The sequence below is a fragment of the Peromyscus maniculatus genome, chromosome 15 (genome assembly GCF_049852395.1).
Source record: "Peromyscus maniculatus bairdii isolate BWxNUB_F1_BW_parent chromosome 15, HU_Pman_BW_mat_3.1, whole genome shotgun sequence".
NCBI classification, from domain to species: domain Eukaryota; kingdom Metazoa; phylum Chordata; class Mammalia; order Rodentia; family Cricetidae; genus Peromyscus; species Peromyscus maniculatus.
Genome location: NC_134866.1, coordinates 12403350 through 12420032, shown reverse-complemented (window position 1 = coordinate 12420032; position 16683 = coordinate 12403350). Strand labels below are relative to the sequence as shown.

The 16683-nt window shown below is 50.2% G+C and overlaps 1 protein-coding gene across 5 annotated transcripts in view; it reads right to left on the bottom strand.

Annotated features, from left to right (window-relative positions):
- Positions 1-466: 466 nt before the first annotated feature.
- Trio (trio Rho guanine nucleotide exchange factor) overlaps positions 467-16683 on the bottom strand; it is a 317034-nt gene continuing 300817 nt past the window's right edge. For 3 of the 5 annotated variants that reach the window (XM_076551700.1, XM_042261373.2, XM_076551701.1), the window contains exons 49-57: positions 15323-15570; positions 13950-14088; positions 13445-13472; positions 13097-13259; positions 12754-12875; positions 7185-7263; positions 5143-5343; positions 3296-3434; positions 467-2831 (exon numbers count right to left, since the gene is read on the bottom strand). In XM_076551700.1, the coding sequence (XP_076407815.1) occupies positions 2274-2831; positions 3296-3434; positions 5143-5343; positions 7185-7263; positions 12754-12875; positions 13097-13259; positions 13445-13472; positions 13950-14088; positions 15323-15570 (1677 nt within the window). In that variant the 3' untranslated portion in view covers positions 467-2273. Of the gene's footprint in view, positions 2832-3295; positions 3435-5142; positions 5344-7184; positions 7264-12753; positions 12876-13096; positions 13260-13444; positions 13473-13949; positions 14089-15322; positions 15571-16683 lie in introns of those variants that run through there. The other 2 variants (XM_076551702.1, XM_076551703.1) reach the window with 2 other exon arrangements.

The following is a 16683-nucleotide window of genomic DNA, read 5'->3' as shown; positions in this document are numbered from 1 at the left end:
CTATACTTCCTGCCTGGCTACTGGCCAATCAGCATTTTATTTATATAGAGTGATATCCACAGCAACCTTTCACTGTGCCCCTCACTCATGGCGTGGGCACAAACTGCTGTCTCAGAAGAAAACAAAAAGAACCAAGGGAGGTCATATCAGTGACAGGGAAAGGGACCTGCTGCCAGCAAGGGGGGAATAAGCCAGGATGAAGCAACTCCCTCCATTCGGAAAACAGGGTACCAGGAAAATGAGGGTGCATCAGGATGAGCTAAGGCTCTGTTACCAAAAGGCAGCCGATATGCTGGTTACACACCAGCAGTGTGTGTCTGACCATCTTGCATTGTAAGTCTGAACCTGCTCACTCTCAGTCCACGACAATCTGCCCCGCACCCCCAAAAGGATTCCTCCCATGTCTCTCTCAGGGACCTCTCTGATATAGCAGTAATTAATTTAAATAAAAGGCCTAACACCAAGATCAGGCAAATATGTTTAATTTTTTAAAATAACCGATGGCAAAATAAAATATTTACATCACATCATAATGTGTAAACATGTAAGGTCTCTGTACAAAGAAATATACATGCAAAAAAATAATGTAAAAATTTAACTGAAATAATAAAGGAAACAGTACACAAATAAAAGTTATGAGGTTACGGATACACATCCAGTTTTTGAATCCAATTTCTCTTAAAAAGTTTCTGTACAATTTTACAAGAAACAAACAAACGAAAACCCAACAAAAGAATAAATAAAATACATCAGAAACTGCAAAGATTAATTATGCCAGTTTATGGCTCAAGACCCAGATGTCTGGCTGGCTGGGGAAGCAAGCTGGTCTCCTGTTTAGTGTATTTCACACAATAAAGATAAAAAGACATCCAGAAAAAATTCAAGCGTGCCAGAAACGCAACTTGCTGTGTTGAAGGACTTCCCAGGCCAGCGCCAGCTCTACCACAGTGTGACTCGGGCACTGGGTACCAGCCTCAGGGCGGCCAGTACTTAATTGGCTTTCTTACCAAAAGCTGAAAATCCAGCCAATTTTTATACAGAAAGTTGAATGTCAAAAAGTCTAAAAAGTAGTAAATGTTCAGACTGATTTTGGGAAAAAAATAATACTTTGGCATTCTGAATAATAGCATAATAAAATTTAAAACATTACCCTATTATCCAGTTTTATATTCAGAGTATGAAATCACTTTTTTACAGTCCTCAAAACTGACAAATTTCACGAAGAGTTAAGTGTCCTCGAACTGATGGCACAGGGGCTACGACCCACCCCACCCCCCACGGAACCATAAAGCTCACTTGCGAAGAATGTGCTTTTTCTATATATTTATTACAGGTACAACAGAAGTCTTCATAAATAGTTGCAGAAAATGTTAAAGCCACAACATTGCACATGATATGAAATAAAACCAAAAGACCCCCAATGAGTGCATTTACAGTATTTTCATCTGACTGTATACCGTTCAACAATCTGATGGACGGTCTGGGACGGGGTTGGGGAGGGGTGGGGGCAGTGGGGCTGGACCCAGCCCAAAGTCTTCACTGGATGGGCAGACCCTCACAGACCCCTCACAGGAAGGCCCAGGCGGTGGGTGGGAGGGGCGCGGAGGGGGGGGAGGGGGGCGGGATGCCAGACGGAAGGCAGGGTAAGTCTTATATACAAGTAAGGCCTACATTTCATCAGAGCAAAACCATTCATTCTATTTTATGCAAAAGATTGAGGTTGAATGCACGCTTCAGAAGCCAAGTCTGGTGCTTGGCAAGACGTACGCAGAGGAGGCAACTGGCAAAGCTCCGTGCCAGGTGGACGCCACGCAATGGCGGAGGCCACGGGAGTGGCTGCCACCTGGCGAGTCTTTCCCAGAAATGCACAGTACCTTTGTTTTGTGTTAACACCAGTGGTTTGAACATAGGCATGTGTTTCCTTGAATAAATCTCGAAAATGTTAAATTTGCAAAATTCTATCCATGTTCATTTAAAAAAGCATCTTTTTTATTATTTATTTATTTATTTATTTTTTTGCAGAAACCTGAATAAAATACTGTGGAACAGCAATGCGATCTCTGCCCTTGCAGAGTGTAATTGAAGGTCCTCCACCCCAGCGCAGCTTGCAGCTCTGAGCCCAAGCGCTGCTGAGCACAGCTCACTTGGAATGCAATTTCACACGATGAACAGCAGGCAGCCGGTCACTTAGTTTGGTTTGGTTTTCCTCTTCAAAATCCAAATTAACAGCTGATTGGCAGGTGAAAGAGAATGAGAAAGAACTTCAAGACAGGTCAAACTCTAGGCAGAAGCCGGCTCTGTAAGAAGTTTTTAATGCTACGGATAGGTCGAACATCATTCTGGTGTTTGCGCCGCTCAATGAAGGAGGTCAGTCTGGACGTGTCGAGGACGCCCGCGCCTTTGCCGCTGCCGCCGCCGCCGTTACCTGCCTGCAGCCACTGCTCCTGCAGGGCCAGTGCAGCCGAGGGACGCTTGGCCGGGTCCTCCTGGAGGAGGAAGCACACGAACTCCTTGGCCTTCTGGCTCACTCCTTTAAAGTAGTCCTCCGGGAAGCTGAAGTCCAGCCGGCAAATGTTCAGGCAGGTCTCCTCCACGCTGTCATCCAGGAAGGGAGACACGCCGCTGAGCAGCACATAGGTGAGCACTCCAACACTCCACGTGTCCGAGGTCAGGGAGACAGGGTTCCCAAGAATGATTTCTGGGGCTGCAAACTCGGGGTTCCCCAGCAACTGGTGGATGTAGTAGGTGGTGTTGAGCTGGACAGCATCTCCAAAGTCTGTCAGTTTAATGGTTGGCTTGGCCGAGCTCTGATCCACCAAGATGTTCTCAGGCTGCAACACAGGAGGACACACGGTCACTGGCGGACATCCCTAGTCATGCTTCGTCTGACCACTGTCAGGCTCCTGTGGGGAGTCAGGCAGGCAGGGCTACCCGGGGGACAGGCTGGGGAGGAACAGCCCCTCTCCTCAGCAGGGGGCAGCTCTTGGCTCTCGGGTCCAAATGGCCTTACTGAGCACAGCACCGTCCTTTCTCCCCAAGGCACCCTTCCCTGGGTAGATCCCATGCCAACTCAGCAACACTGACAGGAACTTCCAAATGTCTCCTGACCCAACAGGCTTAAGTACTGGGGCCTCCCAGCTGTGAACAGCACTGAAGGGAACTCGGGAAAAGACGAGGCGTCTGCTCTAGTGTTCTCTCCCCATTTCCTCCAGACTCAGGCAGGGAGCGGGGTGTGCTCGCATCCCCGACCTGCCCTCGCCCAGCCCTGCCCTCGCCCAGCCCTGGGCCTGCCCACCTTTAGGTCCAGGTGCGCTATCCTGCAGTTGTGAAGGTATCGGACAGCTTCCAGAACTTCCCCCAGGTGCGCTCTGACCTTCCCTTCGGTGAGGTTTCCCCATCGCACCACACAGTCCAGGAGGCGACCCTGGTCAGCCCTACGGGGAGAAGGACATCTGTCACCTTTCGACCCACAGCCCGTTTCAGGGTGAAATCAATTCACACTCTCAGGACTGTACCTCCACTGCATGGCATGGTATAGGGAGGGGTTCTGGCCCCTCACGGAGAAGACCCAAGTGGGTAACGGCTGGGGGAGAGCTGCAGTCAGGGGCTGTGACCTTGCTGTGTGTTGCTAAGCAGGCTGCTGGGCAGTGCCTATGGGTGTAAATAACTGCTGCAGGAAGGAAGGGGTCACCACCTCCCTTAGCCAAACTTCCTGACATATAAAACATGCATGTGAAAATAGGATGAGATCATGTTGTAAAAAGCTACATGCTAGGGCAAATGTATGCATGCTTAGTCAAAAGCTACCCTAATCTGAACTAATGTTTAACAATACAAAGTTCTGAACTAAAAGCTTAGTAGTATCTATTCACTCAACCTTCAATACCCTGATAAGGGTACTTCATTGCCCCACTTTAGAGATGAGGAAACAGAGGCAGGGAAGGCATACAACTTTCCTGAGGTTCCATGGCTAGTGAACAGCCACTATTGGATGGAGGTTGCTCTGAACATTCTCTGTTTTCAAAACAGAAGTTTATAAGAAGACCAACCACCTGTCTAGCAAGGAGTGGTCATTAGTGGGAAATTACGGCACTCTAATCAATTCTGTTAATAGTCTGATGAGGCTGCACTGTGGTGGTTATAGGAGAATGGCCTCCATATGCTCATATATTTGAATGCCGGGTTTCCAGCAGGTGGAACTGTTTGGGAAGGATTAGGAGATGTGGCCTTGTTGGAGGTGTGTCACTGAGGGTGGGCTTTGAGGTTTCAAAAGCTCACACCATTCCCAGTTAGCCCGCTTCCTCTTCCTTGTGCTTGTGGATCAGATATAAGCTCCCAGCTACTGCTTTAGCAGCCTGCCTGCCTGCCTGCCTGCCGCCATGCTTCCGGCCATGCTGGTCACGGACTCTAACCTATGGAACGATGAATTCCCAACTCAATGTTTGCTTTATAAGTTCCCTTGGTCATGGTATTTTGTCATAGCAATAGAAAAGTAGCCAAGTAATACACCATGTAACTTTCCAGTGAAAAGATGCAAGAGCCAGAGAGGTGGGGGTGTAGGTCAGTGACCCAGTCCTTGCCAGGCGCATGTGATGCCCTGGGTCCAACTCTGCACTGCGAAACAAACACACTGCCGTCAACATCCCCACCCCATCCACAGGAAATCCATAGCCGAAGGAGCTGCAACTTCAGACCAAGGCTGCGGTGATTTCTGACAAAGACCTGAGTGATTTTTCTTGTTCGGAATCCCTGTCCAAGGTGGGCAGTCACTACTGGTCATCAGGTTTACCGGAGAGCCTCCCAGGCATGGGGGCTTCCAGGGTAGCACTGGCCTTGGAAGTGATTTTCCACACCCACTGCACCATTTCAGCTCATGACAGCTCTCCAGTAGCTGTGCTTTTAAAGACACCAAGGATGAGGTGGCTGGAGAGATGGTTCAGCAGTTGAGAGCACTGGTTATCCTTACAGAGGACCCAGGTTCAATTCCAGCACTCAAATGATTTTGCCATGAGCAGAGGCTCCAACATCGTAGTCTCTGATAATAAATCTATCTTTGTAGGAGTTCTATGAATTCTAGAACACACAGGATAGCAAAAGTGCTGGGAGCCGAGGTATGAGGGTGGGGGTGGGGGAGGTACGCACATTTCCAAAACCAGGACGTAACTGGTGGGGGTCTCGAAGGTGTCAATAAGACCCACAAGGAGGGGGTGCTGGAGGTTCTGCAGGATGCCAAGCTCATGGGTGACCTGGTCACGCTTCATCAACTTCTTGTTCACAAACTTGGTGGCCACTGCTCGCTTGGTTCCCTTCTGATCACATTTCTTGACCACAGCAAATCTGCCCCTGTAAAATTATCAAGGAGAAAGGACATAGGACCATCTGTGTGGGACGGTGACTCGATACCTACGCACAGACCTTACTTTGCCGGGCCGTGTGTGGACGGGATGTGGTGCCCAATCAGCTCTGGGACGGCCATTCCTCCCTCCATTTCTCACACTGGGACCGGGCAGGCCTGGGGCTTCCTGACCACTGACTGTGGTGACCGTGACAGCTCAGGGAGCCTTGGGCTCACCACGCGCTTTCTAATGTAAGTGTCCACAGTAGCCAGCCAGCGTCCCACCCACTCCTGAGGAAAGGATCTTGTTCTGTTGCTTTAGGCTTATCTGCAGTGTAGACAAGCTGTCCCTTCAAGTGAGGGTCAGGACTCTGGTGCTGTGGCCCACATGCACATCTAGAGCCCAGCTGCCCCCTGATGGTCTATGGATAAGACGACCTGGCTCTCAGGATGAGCACATTCTGCAGACCCAGGGACAATGAGGAAAGTGTGGCAGAGGCAGAGCAGGCTACGGGGTAAGTCACCCCTCTTTGACACTTCTCCCACGGGGAGGTGGAGGGTCAGTGGGCACCCTGCCCAGTGACTTGTAACTGTAGAATGTGGAGGAAGTACAGTTGCCGGTTCTGACCCTGGGAGAGCTCTGCTTCTGTTCTTCTGGAATGTCTCCTCCATCATGTGAGGAAGTCTAGGGTGAATGTCTATGTAGAAAGAGTCCTACATCCATTTAAAGACTCAGACATGAGGGAGGTGTGGATGTGCCAACAGGATGAGCCTGGGAAAGATGGCCAAAACTGCCTACCCAGTCAATCTGCAGTGTTGTGAGGACAGGCATACCATACATCATTAAGACCAAGTGGGAGTGAGACTTGGTATTCTGCAATGTGTAAATACACCACAGGAGCCACGTGACACAGCGTGGTCACTAGAATGTAGAAGGCTGCCGATAGACTTCATGGGAAAGCTCTCTCAACATGTCAAGTCAGCAGTCTACTTTGGCCCTCTCCTGCCTGGGGGGCTCAATGACTACTGGTGGGTGAGTGCCGTGTAGTTGGGAAGGCAGCCGGAAGTTAGTAGGGGCTGTCAGCCTGTGGTATTGCTGAGCCCACCCTGGCCTTGGCAGCCTCAGCTGGAAAGAAGAAGCCTTCTTATGCTGAAGCTTCTTTGTTCAGTCAAGAGGAGCCTGATACTCCATGAGGTCATGGTGTAGTCCCTTTAGATCTCCACAGACGACTGAGCCCAGAGTGCACAGTCAGCCATTCTCAACTGGTATTCTGAGAGAAGGAAGTCTACAAGGCAAGTGTGTGCCTCTTCTCTGAATTCTTCAAGGGCGGCACCTAGCTAGGGCTCTTCTAGACGCCCAGTGGGAAACTAGCCTCTTCCATCCATGGACAGCCCATGGTATTAGGCCTTCATTCTGGGAATCCTACCTAAAATCTGTTTTGATTCCTTCCTAGGACTTAACATCTAAAGCCCATTAACCTGCCACTGTTTCCCACAGGGTCCAGTTTGTTATTCAGCTGGAGGGAGCATTCTGGGGAGGCTGTGGAACCATGAGGAGGGGGGTCTAGCTGGAAGAGGTTACAGGGGTGGCCCTTAGACATTTACATATGACCCTGGGTGCTGTTTCTTTCTGCTTCTGTTCTGCCTTGATGTAAACAGCTTCTTCCACACATTCACCATGAACTCACAGATGGCATGACAGAGCATGCCATCTTTCCTGTCAGGACAGAAGCCACGAGCACCACACACAAGGCAGTCACTTCTATTGATGCCAACACCCTCTGCTTATCAGTTTTGGGATAACGAGCAATCTTACTTCTGTGGAAAGGGCTTTGGCTTCACATCATACCTGCCGAGCTCAGCCACTTCACTATAGAAGGAGTCAAAGTTGTCCTTCCAGGTCACCATGATCCCATCACTCCCTGGACCTGCAAGAAGAACGCCATTTCCCCTGAGTGCATTTGTTTTCTTTTAACAATAGTGTCGCTCTGTGTCAACAGCCTTAACCTGGTGGTCCTCTTGCCTCCGCTTCCCAAGTGCTGGCATTACAGGAATGAATCGCCATGCTCAGCTCCTTCCTGGGTGTACCTGAAGCAGAGCTTCTTGGTAAGAAATCACAAACCTGCACTGTCCAGTATGGCTGCCACACATGGCCACCGAGCATCTCTGAGAGGTAGCACTCTCATGCCACAGAAAGACAGATGCACAGGACACTGGATAAAAGATTGGAAATATCTCAGGAACAATTTATAGGTATTAGTTTCACATTAGAATCAAATACTGCTGATCTATTAGATTAAATTAAATGATAGTGAAATCAATTTGCCATTGTTTAAAAATGTGAAACTGAGCCGGGCGGTGGTGGCGCACGCCTTTAATCCCAGCACTCGGGAGGCAGAGCCAGGCGGATCTCTGTGAGTTCGAGGCCAGCCTGGGCTACCAAGTGAGTTCCAGGAAAAGGCGCAAAGCTACACAGAGAAACCCTGTCTCGAAAAAAACCAAAAAAAAAAAAAAAAAATGTGAAACTGTACTTGAGTCTTATTTCCAGTGGCTAGCACTGCTTGGAGGGGAGGACACTGGCTGTCCCTCTCCGTCACCATCTGCCTAGTCCCTACAGATGTTCTCTCACTGAGCCTGAAGCTGGCTGGCACACCCCAGACACCTGCTTGCCTTTGCCCATCACAGGCATCCTCATAACCATGCCTCTGGGCATCTGGAGTCAGACCACCATGACTGTATACAAAGTTGCTTTTATCCCTTGGGCCTCTCCCCAGGCCCACAGAGCTGGCTTATAGTAAGTCCCTCCTGTTCACCCAGACCCACAGCGTGCAGACTACACTTGTTCTCACAGCCTTCAGAAGTCGAGGGTTCGCTATGTTTTCTTAATGTTCACAGTCTTTTAGAGTATGTGCATTATAAATAGGTTGCAAACATGGACAGTTTTATCATACATGTAGTTGGAGGTCACTTGTTAACAGTGAATGTGGTATTATATAAGCCCAAAGGAAACAAGAGGTTTTCTCAGCTCTTCTGTCCTAATGGCATTGTTATACCCATAGGTCAGTGCGTCTTTCAGTGTCCATTGGAGAAGCTTCTTGCAGCAGATGGCAGTCAGTACAGACTCACAAATGGACAATATACAGAGAGTGGGAGACTCTGCAACACTCAGTCCTAAATGGGATGCCTTTATCACAGCCCTCCCCTCACGGCTCAGGGGTCTGTGGAAGACAGGCTGGAAAGGCTGTAAGAGCCAGAGATGGTGGACAACTGTGAGGAAAACAACGTTTTCCAGACACAACAGGGTGGAAACTCACCGAGACTGTGACAGCACACACAATACCTGAACAAGCTCCAGCCAGCCAGCGTCCCAGCATGGAGCGGGAGGGGCGGGTACAAAGCTCTACTCTCCAAGAAGCTACTAAAAATGGCAGCTGCTTGGAGAGAAACTCCAAAGCAAACAACAGCAAGAACAAGGAATTGTTAAGCACATGATTTCCTCCCCCCCCCCCCCCCCCGCCTCCTTGAGATAGGCTGCTCTATTGACGCCTGCAGGTCTTGAACTTGCTGCAATCCTCCTGCCTCTGCCTCCGGAGTGCTGGGATTAGAGGTGCAGTGAGAGCCTGACAAGCCTGTGGTTCCCATCTAGGCACACAGCTACCAGACAGCCCACCAAGCCTTCCACAGAGGCCAGCATCACGGACCCTACTAACCCGCTCTTCTTTCTCCACCGTCTGCTCTAGTCCAGTCCGGCCAGAACTGGCTCACCGCCCCTCTCCCTTTGCTCTCCAAGCCATCACTACCAAGCACACGTTCCTCAAATCACACCCAGTGATTGGTCTTTCAAGGCTTTATGGGCTGTGGTGTCTTCCTGTGCCTGCCCTGGGTCACTAATGAGTGGACAGCATGTCCCCCATGGCAGGCAAACCCCTCCCAGCACCAAGGCGGCCACTGCTGGAGCCCTTGTGTAGGTGTGGCTGTCTAGAACCTTCTTCCAAGCTCTGCATCTCACGGACACCAGAGTACTCCAAATAGAGACCCTTGCATCCTCACCAAAAGGGCACTCCGAGGAAGTGAGGACTCCATCTCAGGTACCGACACTGGAGTGCACACTATTCACTGGTCTTTTCTGATGCCTGTGCTTTCCTGTCATCCAAGTGCTTGCCGGCCTCTTTCTTCTTTGAGACAGAGTCTTACTCTGTGGCTTAATTTGGCCTAGAACTCATTCTATGAGCCATGCTGGCCCTGAACTCATAATGGTCCTCCAGCCTAAGTTTCTCAAGTGCTTTGATTATAAGCATGAGCCACCAAGACCTAGTTTTCAGTGCTTTTTGTGATGGTGAAACGAGACTTCTATCTATGCCACTAAAGCAATGGTTTTCAACCTGTGGGTTGTGGCCCCTTTAGGGGTCAAAGGACCTTTTCACAGGAGTCACCTAAGATCACCAGAAAACAGATACTTACGTTACAATTCATAACAGTAGCAAAACTACAGTTATGAAGTAACAATGAAAATAATTTCATGGTGTGTGTGTGTGTGGGGGGTCACCACAGCATGAGAAACTGTATTACAGGGTGCACAGCATTAGGAAGGTTGAGAACCACTGCAGGAAAGCATGTCACCTTTAGACTGACACTTAGTCACAGCTCCTACAATCTAGAAGACTTCCTGGTAGTCTTCTGAGGAAAGCGAGGTCAGTGCACCACCAATTCTGAAGCATCTACCTAACCCCACTAATAAACACTGAAGACTAGCTCTCATAGGATCTAAGTGTGCCATGCAATCTGCTAAGGGAAAAAAACCAATCAACAATCCCACCCAGCTGTAAAGTCTATGTACCACAACAATGGCCAGCACAGCAAAATGCCCATAAGGGCACAACAGTAGTACTTGTATCTTGGAGTAAGCAACAGCCATCTAATTTGATCTAAGGCCTGCTCAACAGCCATCTAATTTGATCTAAGGCCTGCTCAACAGGAAGGAATTCATGCCTGGTACTGCAAACTCAGCCAACCACCTGTGGCTGAGGACCCTGAAGGAGAAACTACTAGTCTTTCTGCTTTTCTGAACCAGCACATGCCTAACTGCATTCTAAGCACTTATCCTTAGACCCACAGATAGGTGCAGGTCTCATTCCCATCAGACAAGCTTCTTGTAGCTCTTGCAGAAACCTGCAACTGGTCAAAATATAAACAACTACTGACCACGGGGTGTCCAACACCAACTGAGACATCTCCAACACCTAGGGAACATCACGGAAGAGGGGGTAAAGACCCGAAGACCTGAGGACCAGGACAACTACTGCCACACAGTTTCTACACAGGACAGGGAAGCTGCCGACGGAATCTTAACATCAGGCTGCCTAACCAAGATCTGGACAGTGACAACACGGACAGCTGACGTGCTGATGGACATGCAGGGCATTTCACAAGGGCCTACCCTACAAGAAGAGCTGTCGGCCATTAATGACCCAGAGAGGGAGACCCAGTGTTCTCCAGGGATGAACCTGATAGGTTATCCAGTCCCAGCTGGTCATCTCTAGGCACATAAACATACGAGCAACACTAAATGGGTACAGCAGGCTGGTGTGTGTGCATATAACAATAATAACTGAAGAGCTCATGACTTTGAGAGGGAGTATGGGCATGGAAGAAGTTGGAGTGGAGAGAGGGAGGGTGGAAATGATGTAAATATAGTATTTATGCACAAAAATTAAAAGGCTTTTAATTAAAAAAAAATACTGGATTTTCCCACACAAAAGCAATTATTTCCCCTTTAATTTTCACTAAAAAAGCTTTAAAAAAATTCCTTAAATAAATGTCTTCAAAATATTACATATACACAGAGAGCACATGAAACATAAATGGCCAGTCATGGATCCCCAAGCAGTTCAAGAAATGCCCTCACATTGAGCCAAGGCCCCTTGGCTCCTCCTGGTCACAGCTCTTCTTTCCCACTGCAGGGGGCCCTTGCTTGACCTGCCCCATCAGTGGGAGCTTGCATGTATTTCTGAGGTGGCAGAACTGACTTTAGCTTCAAGATGCAAGCATCGCCAGCCACAGCGTTGACATGTCCGAAAGGGTTGGGGCTCAAGGTCAGCGGCCAGAGAGAACTGGGGCAATACTCCGAGGAGCACAGAGCAAAGGACGGCGTCCAACACGGGACAGCTGGGGGGACCACGACTGACCAGCAAACATTAAAACCACATACCACCCCGAGGCCTGCACACCAAGAGGCTTCCCACAGGGCGCCCTTTGGAAACTGTAAGAAAATCTAGTGGCCTGTCTGACGAGATGGCATTTTTCTCAAGACCTTGAAGATTTTGTGACAGAAACAGCTATTCATTTTCTTTCCTGTTATTTTCCCGCTCAGATCCCTAAGGGATGACAGCTCTGTAACCCTGAGCTGTCAGCAGTAGCTTATTAAGAACCAACCAAATCTGTAATTTGTATAACTTTTGTAAGTGAGAAAAAGCAATGATTATTTTAACTTCAAAATCTTGCTTTTTTAGGTCACAAGCCCATAACCATAACATGCCCTTTCTATGATTTAATAAAGTCAAAATATGAAATAAAAGTTTTAAGCAGATTTGGTTTACTGTCTACACATAGGGTATTCTAGAACCCAATTTACCATTTAGTTGGGATTTTTATTTTCCCTGTTGGAAGCAGTTTCCCAAACCCGAGGCAGCTGAGGACAGGTGGGCACTCGTAGCTGCCTGGTGTAGTACGGTCGGCCTCAGTGGGCCTTGCTGGAACCAGTCCATACATGTCCTGCTCGGAACACCTACCCATGTCAAATGCCAGCACAGGAACCCACTGGCTCAGGAAGGAGTCTGCCCACAGGGCTGAGGGGCTAACTGCACAGAATACAACATCCTCCTGGGCTGTGGGGTGCCGAGGGCCCCGACAAGCAGGTCCCTGGGAACACTGTCCTAGCTGGCTATTCGGGGACGTCACTGAGCTGTCACAGCCCACACCTCACTGAAGCGCTGGCTGTACAGAGGTCTAAGACAGATCTAGAGGATACCACTTCTTCCCCACTTGTCACTCACATGCTTGACGAACCAACTTCAGCTCAGCTGGAAGACTGGATCAAAGGACATGCTTTTAAGCACTGGGGGCACAAAAACCCCACATTCCAGCTCAGACCAGTCACCAGTGACCCAAGTGCACAATGGCAGTCACAGGCCTTTTACACACCCTCACTTGAGAGTCTTGCCCTGAACTCCTTCAAGGTGCCAAATGACACTTTTCTTGTGACACTGACGGCCTCTTCGGGACATTTAGACATGTTTGAGCCTCTTCGGGACATTTAGACACGTGACCTTCTGTTCTGAACTTCACGCCACACCAAGTGTGGCGGATACACTGGACTTCAGGAGACCGCGGGCAGAGGTGCCCTGCCCCAGGAGGCTTACCTAGAACCCTCAGACTGGCCGAAGACGAGGCTGAGCCCATGTCGTTCACAGCAATGCACGTGTAGATACCATCGTCCTCTGTGGTCACACCGACGATCTTCAGAGTGGCCTCCCCGACGTCACTGAAGCACAGGTGAGAAGACACTAGGTGTCAGGAACATTCAGCAACTCTAGGCACCAGCTTTACCCGCCTCCCCCAAGTATCAAATGTTCCCTCCAGACTACGTGCTCAAGGTGACAAAGGAAAAAGATGATTCCAACGGTGAACAGTGCATTTCCAGTTACCGAGTAACCAGACCAACCACACCCCGGGCCAGGGAACTGCTCCAGAGTGCTCCCTCACCTGTAGGAGATGCTGTAGTGATCGTCGTTGTTCAGAGTGTTGTGTTCAGGGCCCTTCCAGGTGATGGAGGCCTTGGGGCGGCCACAGACACGACATCTAAAAACAATGGTCTCCCCTGTCTCACACGTGACCTCACTCAATGGGATAACGAATTCTGGGGGAACTGCAAGGCAAGGGAGTTCGGTCAATGCCAGTCATCCTCAGCATCTCTCTACGCCTCTCTCACGGGGCTTTACACCAGTGGAAACCCAGACCGCCGCAGAATACCCCAGTGCAGAGCCGCGGTGCTCTGACAGAGACCCTGCAGGTCTGTGACCCCTCAGACTGCAGGAAGACAACAGAACTCACCGTCATAGATGTAGCTGGGGTTGAGAAGCTGAAATGGAAAAGGCAAACAGACATTAATAAAACCAGGATATTTCGGGGTAGGCTACGGATCCCAGGGCTACATTCACTGGAGGAGCTTGGCTTATCCAGACCCAAGCAGAACCAATCACCCACGGCTGCTACGTGCACTTGAACGTGCCATGTCCTGTGAATTAGCTGAGTTGATCGTCTTATTCACAAACATGCTACTTAAGCTACCCAGGGTGCAGGCAAAGGCCGACTCATTGAACCACATCCTCTGAAGCCACACATGGACCACACAGGTGCCGTGTGCAGGTTTAAGTTAGGGGCCTGCACAGTTCCCAACGAATGCACAGAGAGCCAGTGTACCGCTGCCCCTGTTAGAGGGAGCGCGTCCCCAAGCAAGCCCCACCTTGAGGGCCTGCGGCGGCTCACCCTCCCCAGGCGGCTCACCCTCCCCAGCCGTCTTGGAGGAGACACCAGGCCCGCCCGCCTCTCCACGCACCTTCACAGATACCTTGTGGCTGAGCCCTTCACGTGGCTTCCTGAACCCGTTCTCCAACTTGCCTTCCCTTTTGCCGTCTCTCTCTTTCTTCTCAGATTTCTTCCTTAAACGGAGTGCTGTGTGCCAAGACGTCGACTTCCTGGGGAAGAAAAGAACACACTGCTCGCATCTCTCCTCCCCGTGGTCCGCAGACGGCACCGGGAAGCATCAGAGAAAGGCTTCGCAGAGGAAGTGAGGGTCTCCAGGAACAGAGATCCCATGACAACTAACTTCACAGTGATACTCAAGAAGCAGGGGCAGAGCCAGCAATCCCTCCCTTACACAGATTCTGAAGATTAAAATACAAAAGTAAGAGTTAAATCATGTGTTAACTTGACTGGGCCACACTGCGCGGAGACAGTCCAACATTCCCAGTGTTTCTCTGAGGGGACTTTTGGTTGGCAGGAACATCTGGATGGATGAAGCTATTTGCCCTTCCTTATCCGGTCAGTTGAGGGTATACGTAGGGAACTGGAGGGCACCAGCAGTCTGGATTTGCCTGTCTCCACAACTATGTGAGGCAGGCTCTTGCAAGTCTACCTTCTGACCTGCTCACCCACCGTCTCCCCCAGGGGGTCTGTCTCCCCGAGCAATCTAATGAGAGGCTCACAGATGTAGAAGAAACAAAGTGTAACATGGGACGTCCATCTCTTAGACGTCTTTAAAGCCAAGGACGGCACAGAAAGCTGCAGAGCTGGAGTCCCGAACAATACACTCCCTTCTCTCTGCCCATCGGGGAGACAGGCCAGGGGAAGGAGGCCAGTCCTAGGGAAGGAGAGATGGCCTGATGCATTGGCCCCTGGTGCCAGCACCCTCCTGTACCTGTGCGGCCAGGCAGTACCGTCCCTTCCAGAGACAAGACTGCTCTATTCTGGGAAAGACGCGGCTAATCCCTCCCATTCCAGGGAGGTTCCAGGAAGAGAGTTTCAAAAACCAGTATGGACTCAGTTTCCTTTAATACAACGCTCAATGCAGCAAAGCTGGCTTCGGCTTGAAGTCACCGAGCCTCCGAGGATTAAAGGGCCGAGGGCAAAGCCATCACACAGGTCTTTCCCTGAAGCCTGTGAATGATGATCCTGTGTTCCTAGAGGTCCAACTAAGACCTTCGGGGGTGTATTTGGTGACTTGAATGAAGGAGGGATTAAAGAGAATCTGTGAGGATAAAGACAGCCCGCGTTCACTCGCGATCACACACTTTGTGAGGGGCAAACATGCATGAACCAACACAGCTTTTCCTTTCTGGCTTCTTCCCTCCCGGGCCTTCAAGCACTCCCTGTAATGGCTCCTAGCCCCTCAGCTGCCCATGCTCGGGCTGCCTCCCTGCTGGCACTCACTTGAGAGTCCCGTCGGGGTTCTCCATGATAACTGCACTGGTATGGCCCAGGACAAAGCCCGGAATCCAGCCCTCGGCTGCGGGGCACTGGTCAGTGGCGGCTCGGAACACCAGAAACATGTTCTGCTGGTTACTGGCCAGAATTTGAACGACCTCTCCTTGATAGACGTTTATCTCATCCTCCTTCACTGCCGTGTACTCGTGTGTCACCAGCATGGTGGAGATGTTGCTACTGCTGCTACTTTCACTCTGGAGGGAAAGATGAAGAAAACAAGGTGGACAGGGACTGAGACGAGATCTGATAGCAACAGCCAATGGCTACCGAGTGCCATGGCACTGGCCCACAGAGGGCCCAGCAGACAGACAGGGAGACGTTAAACTCTTCCTCCACACTCTCTTCAGCTTAATGCCCCCCTTGGCAACAACTTGGTCAGCCAGCGCGAAACAATTCCAACAGATCCACCTCAGTGCTGATGCCCCGGAAGCCTGACGGAGTTGGATCTTCATCGTGCCCTGCTCAAGCCGCTCGGTCCTCATGTCGACGTCACGTGGGGTCTTTCGGATTCGAACAAGTATTAACATTGAAGGCTGTAGAGTGGCCACTTGGCTCACTGACAGAATATAACTGAGATGTCCCCAAGTCTTCCTAATAAGACATTCACCGGAAATGTGCATTCCAGGTTACAGGTGTTGTCTGTTTAACCTATGCTTCCCCCTGCTCCCCACCGAGAGGATGTGGACCATCTGAAAGGCCAATCATCTAACACTCTGCTCTTATGGACGGCTGCTCCTCCTCCTTTCTGTCCCTCAGTGGATGCTCCTTTGACCAAGCTTGCCTCAGGGGTCTTCACGTTGCTCTCGTCAGGGGGACATATGGTGCAGCATCAGAGCTGCCTCCAAGCTTTGGGGAAGACCTTTAAGTGGCTATGGGGATCTCTTCCACTGCCCTCCTCCTGAGGCCTCAGTAGCATCCAGTTGTTTTGGTCAATGGCTGACACAGACTGTAGATGGCCTGCAACACCTGTTCATTAGCTCAGTCAATGGAACAAGACCGCAAAAGTAAAACCAAGTTGGTTTCTTAAGGCTGCCAGCCTGGGCATGCAAACTGAAAAGAACAAGACACGAATGGCAATCACCTGCTCTCGTCTGACTACGGATTTATCCAGGAATGGAGAGAGGTGACATCACTGCTGATTCCTGAGCGTCATCTTGCCCAAGTCCCCTCTATCCAGTTAGGATACAGGAAATGGCCTCAGGGCCCTGGTTTCTGTGAGCTTGCTCTCCAAGGTTTTTATGCTCCTGCTGCAGGGTATTTATGGAGGTCAGGATTTCAAAGTCTATGCTGTACCCTGGGACACTCTG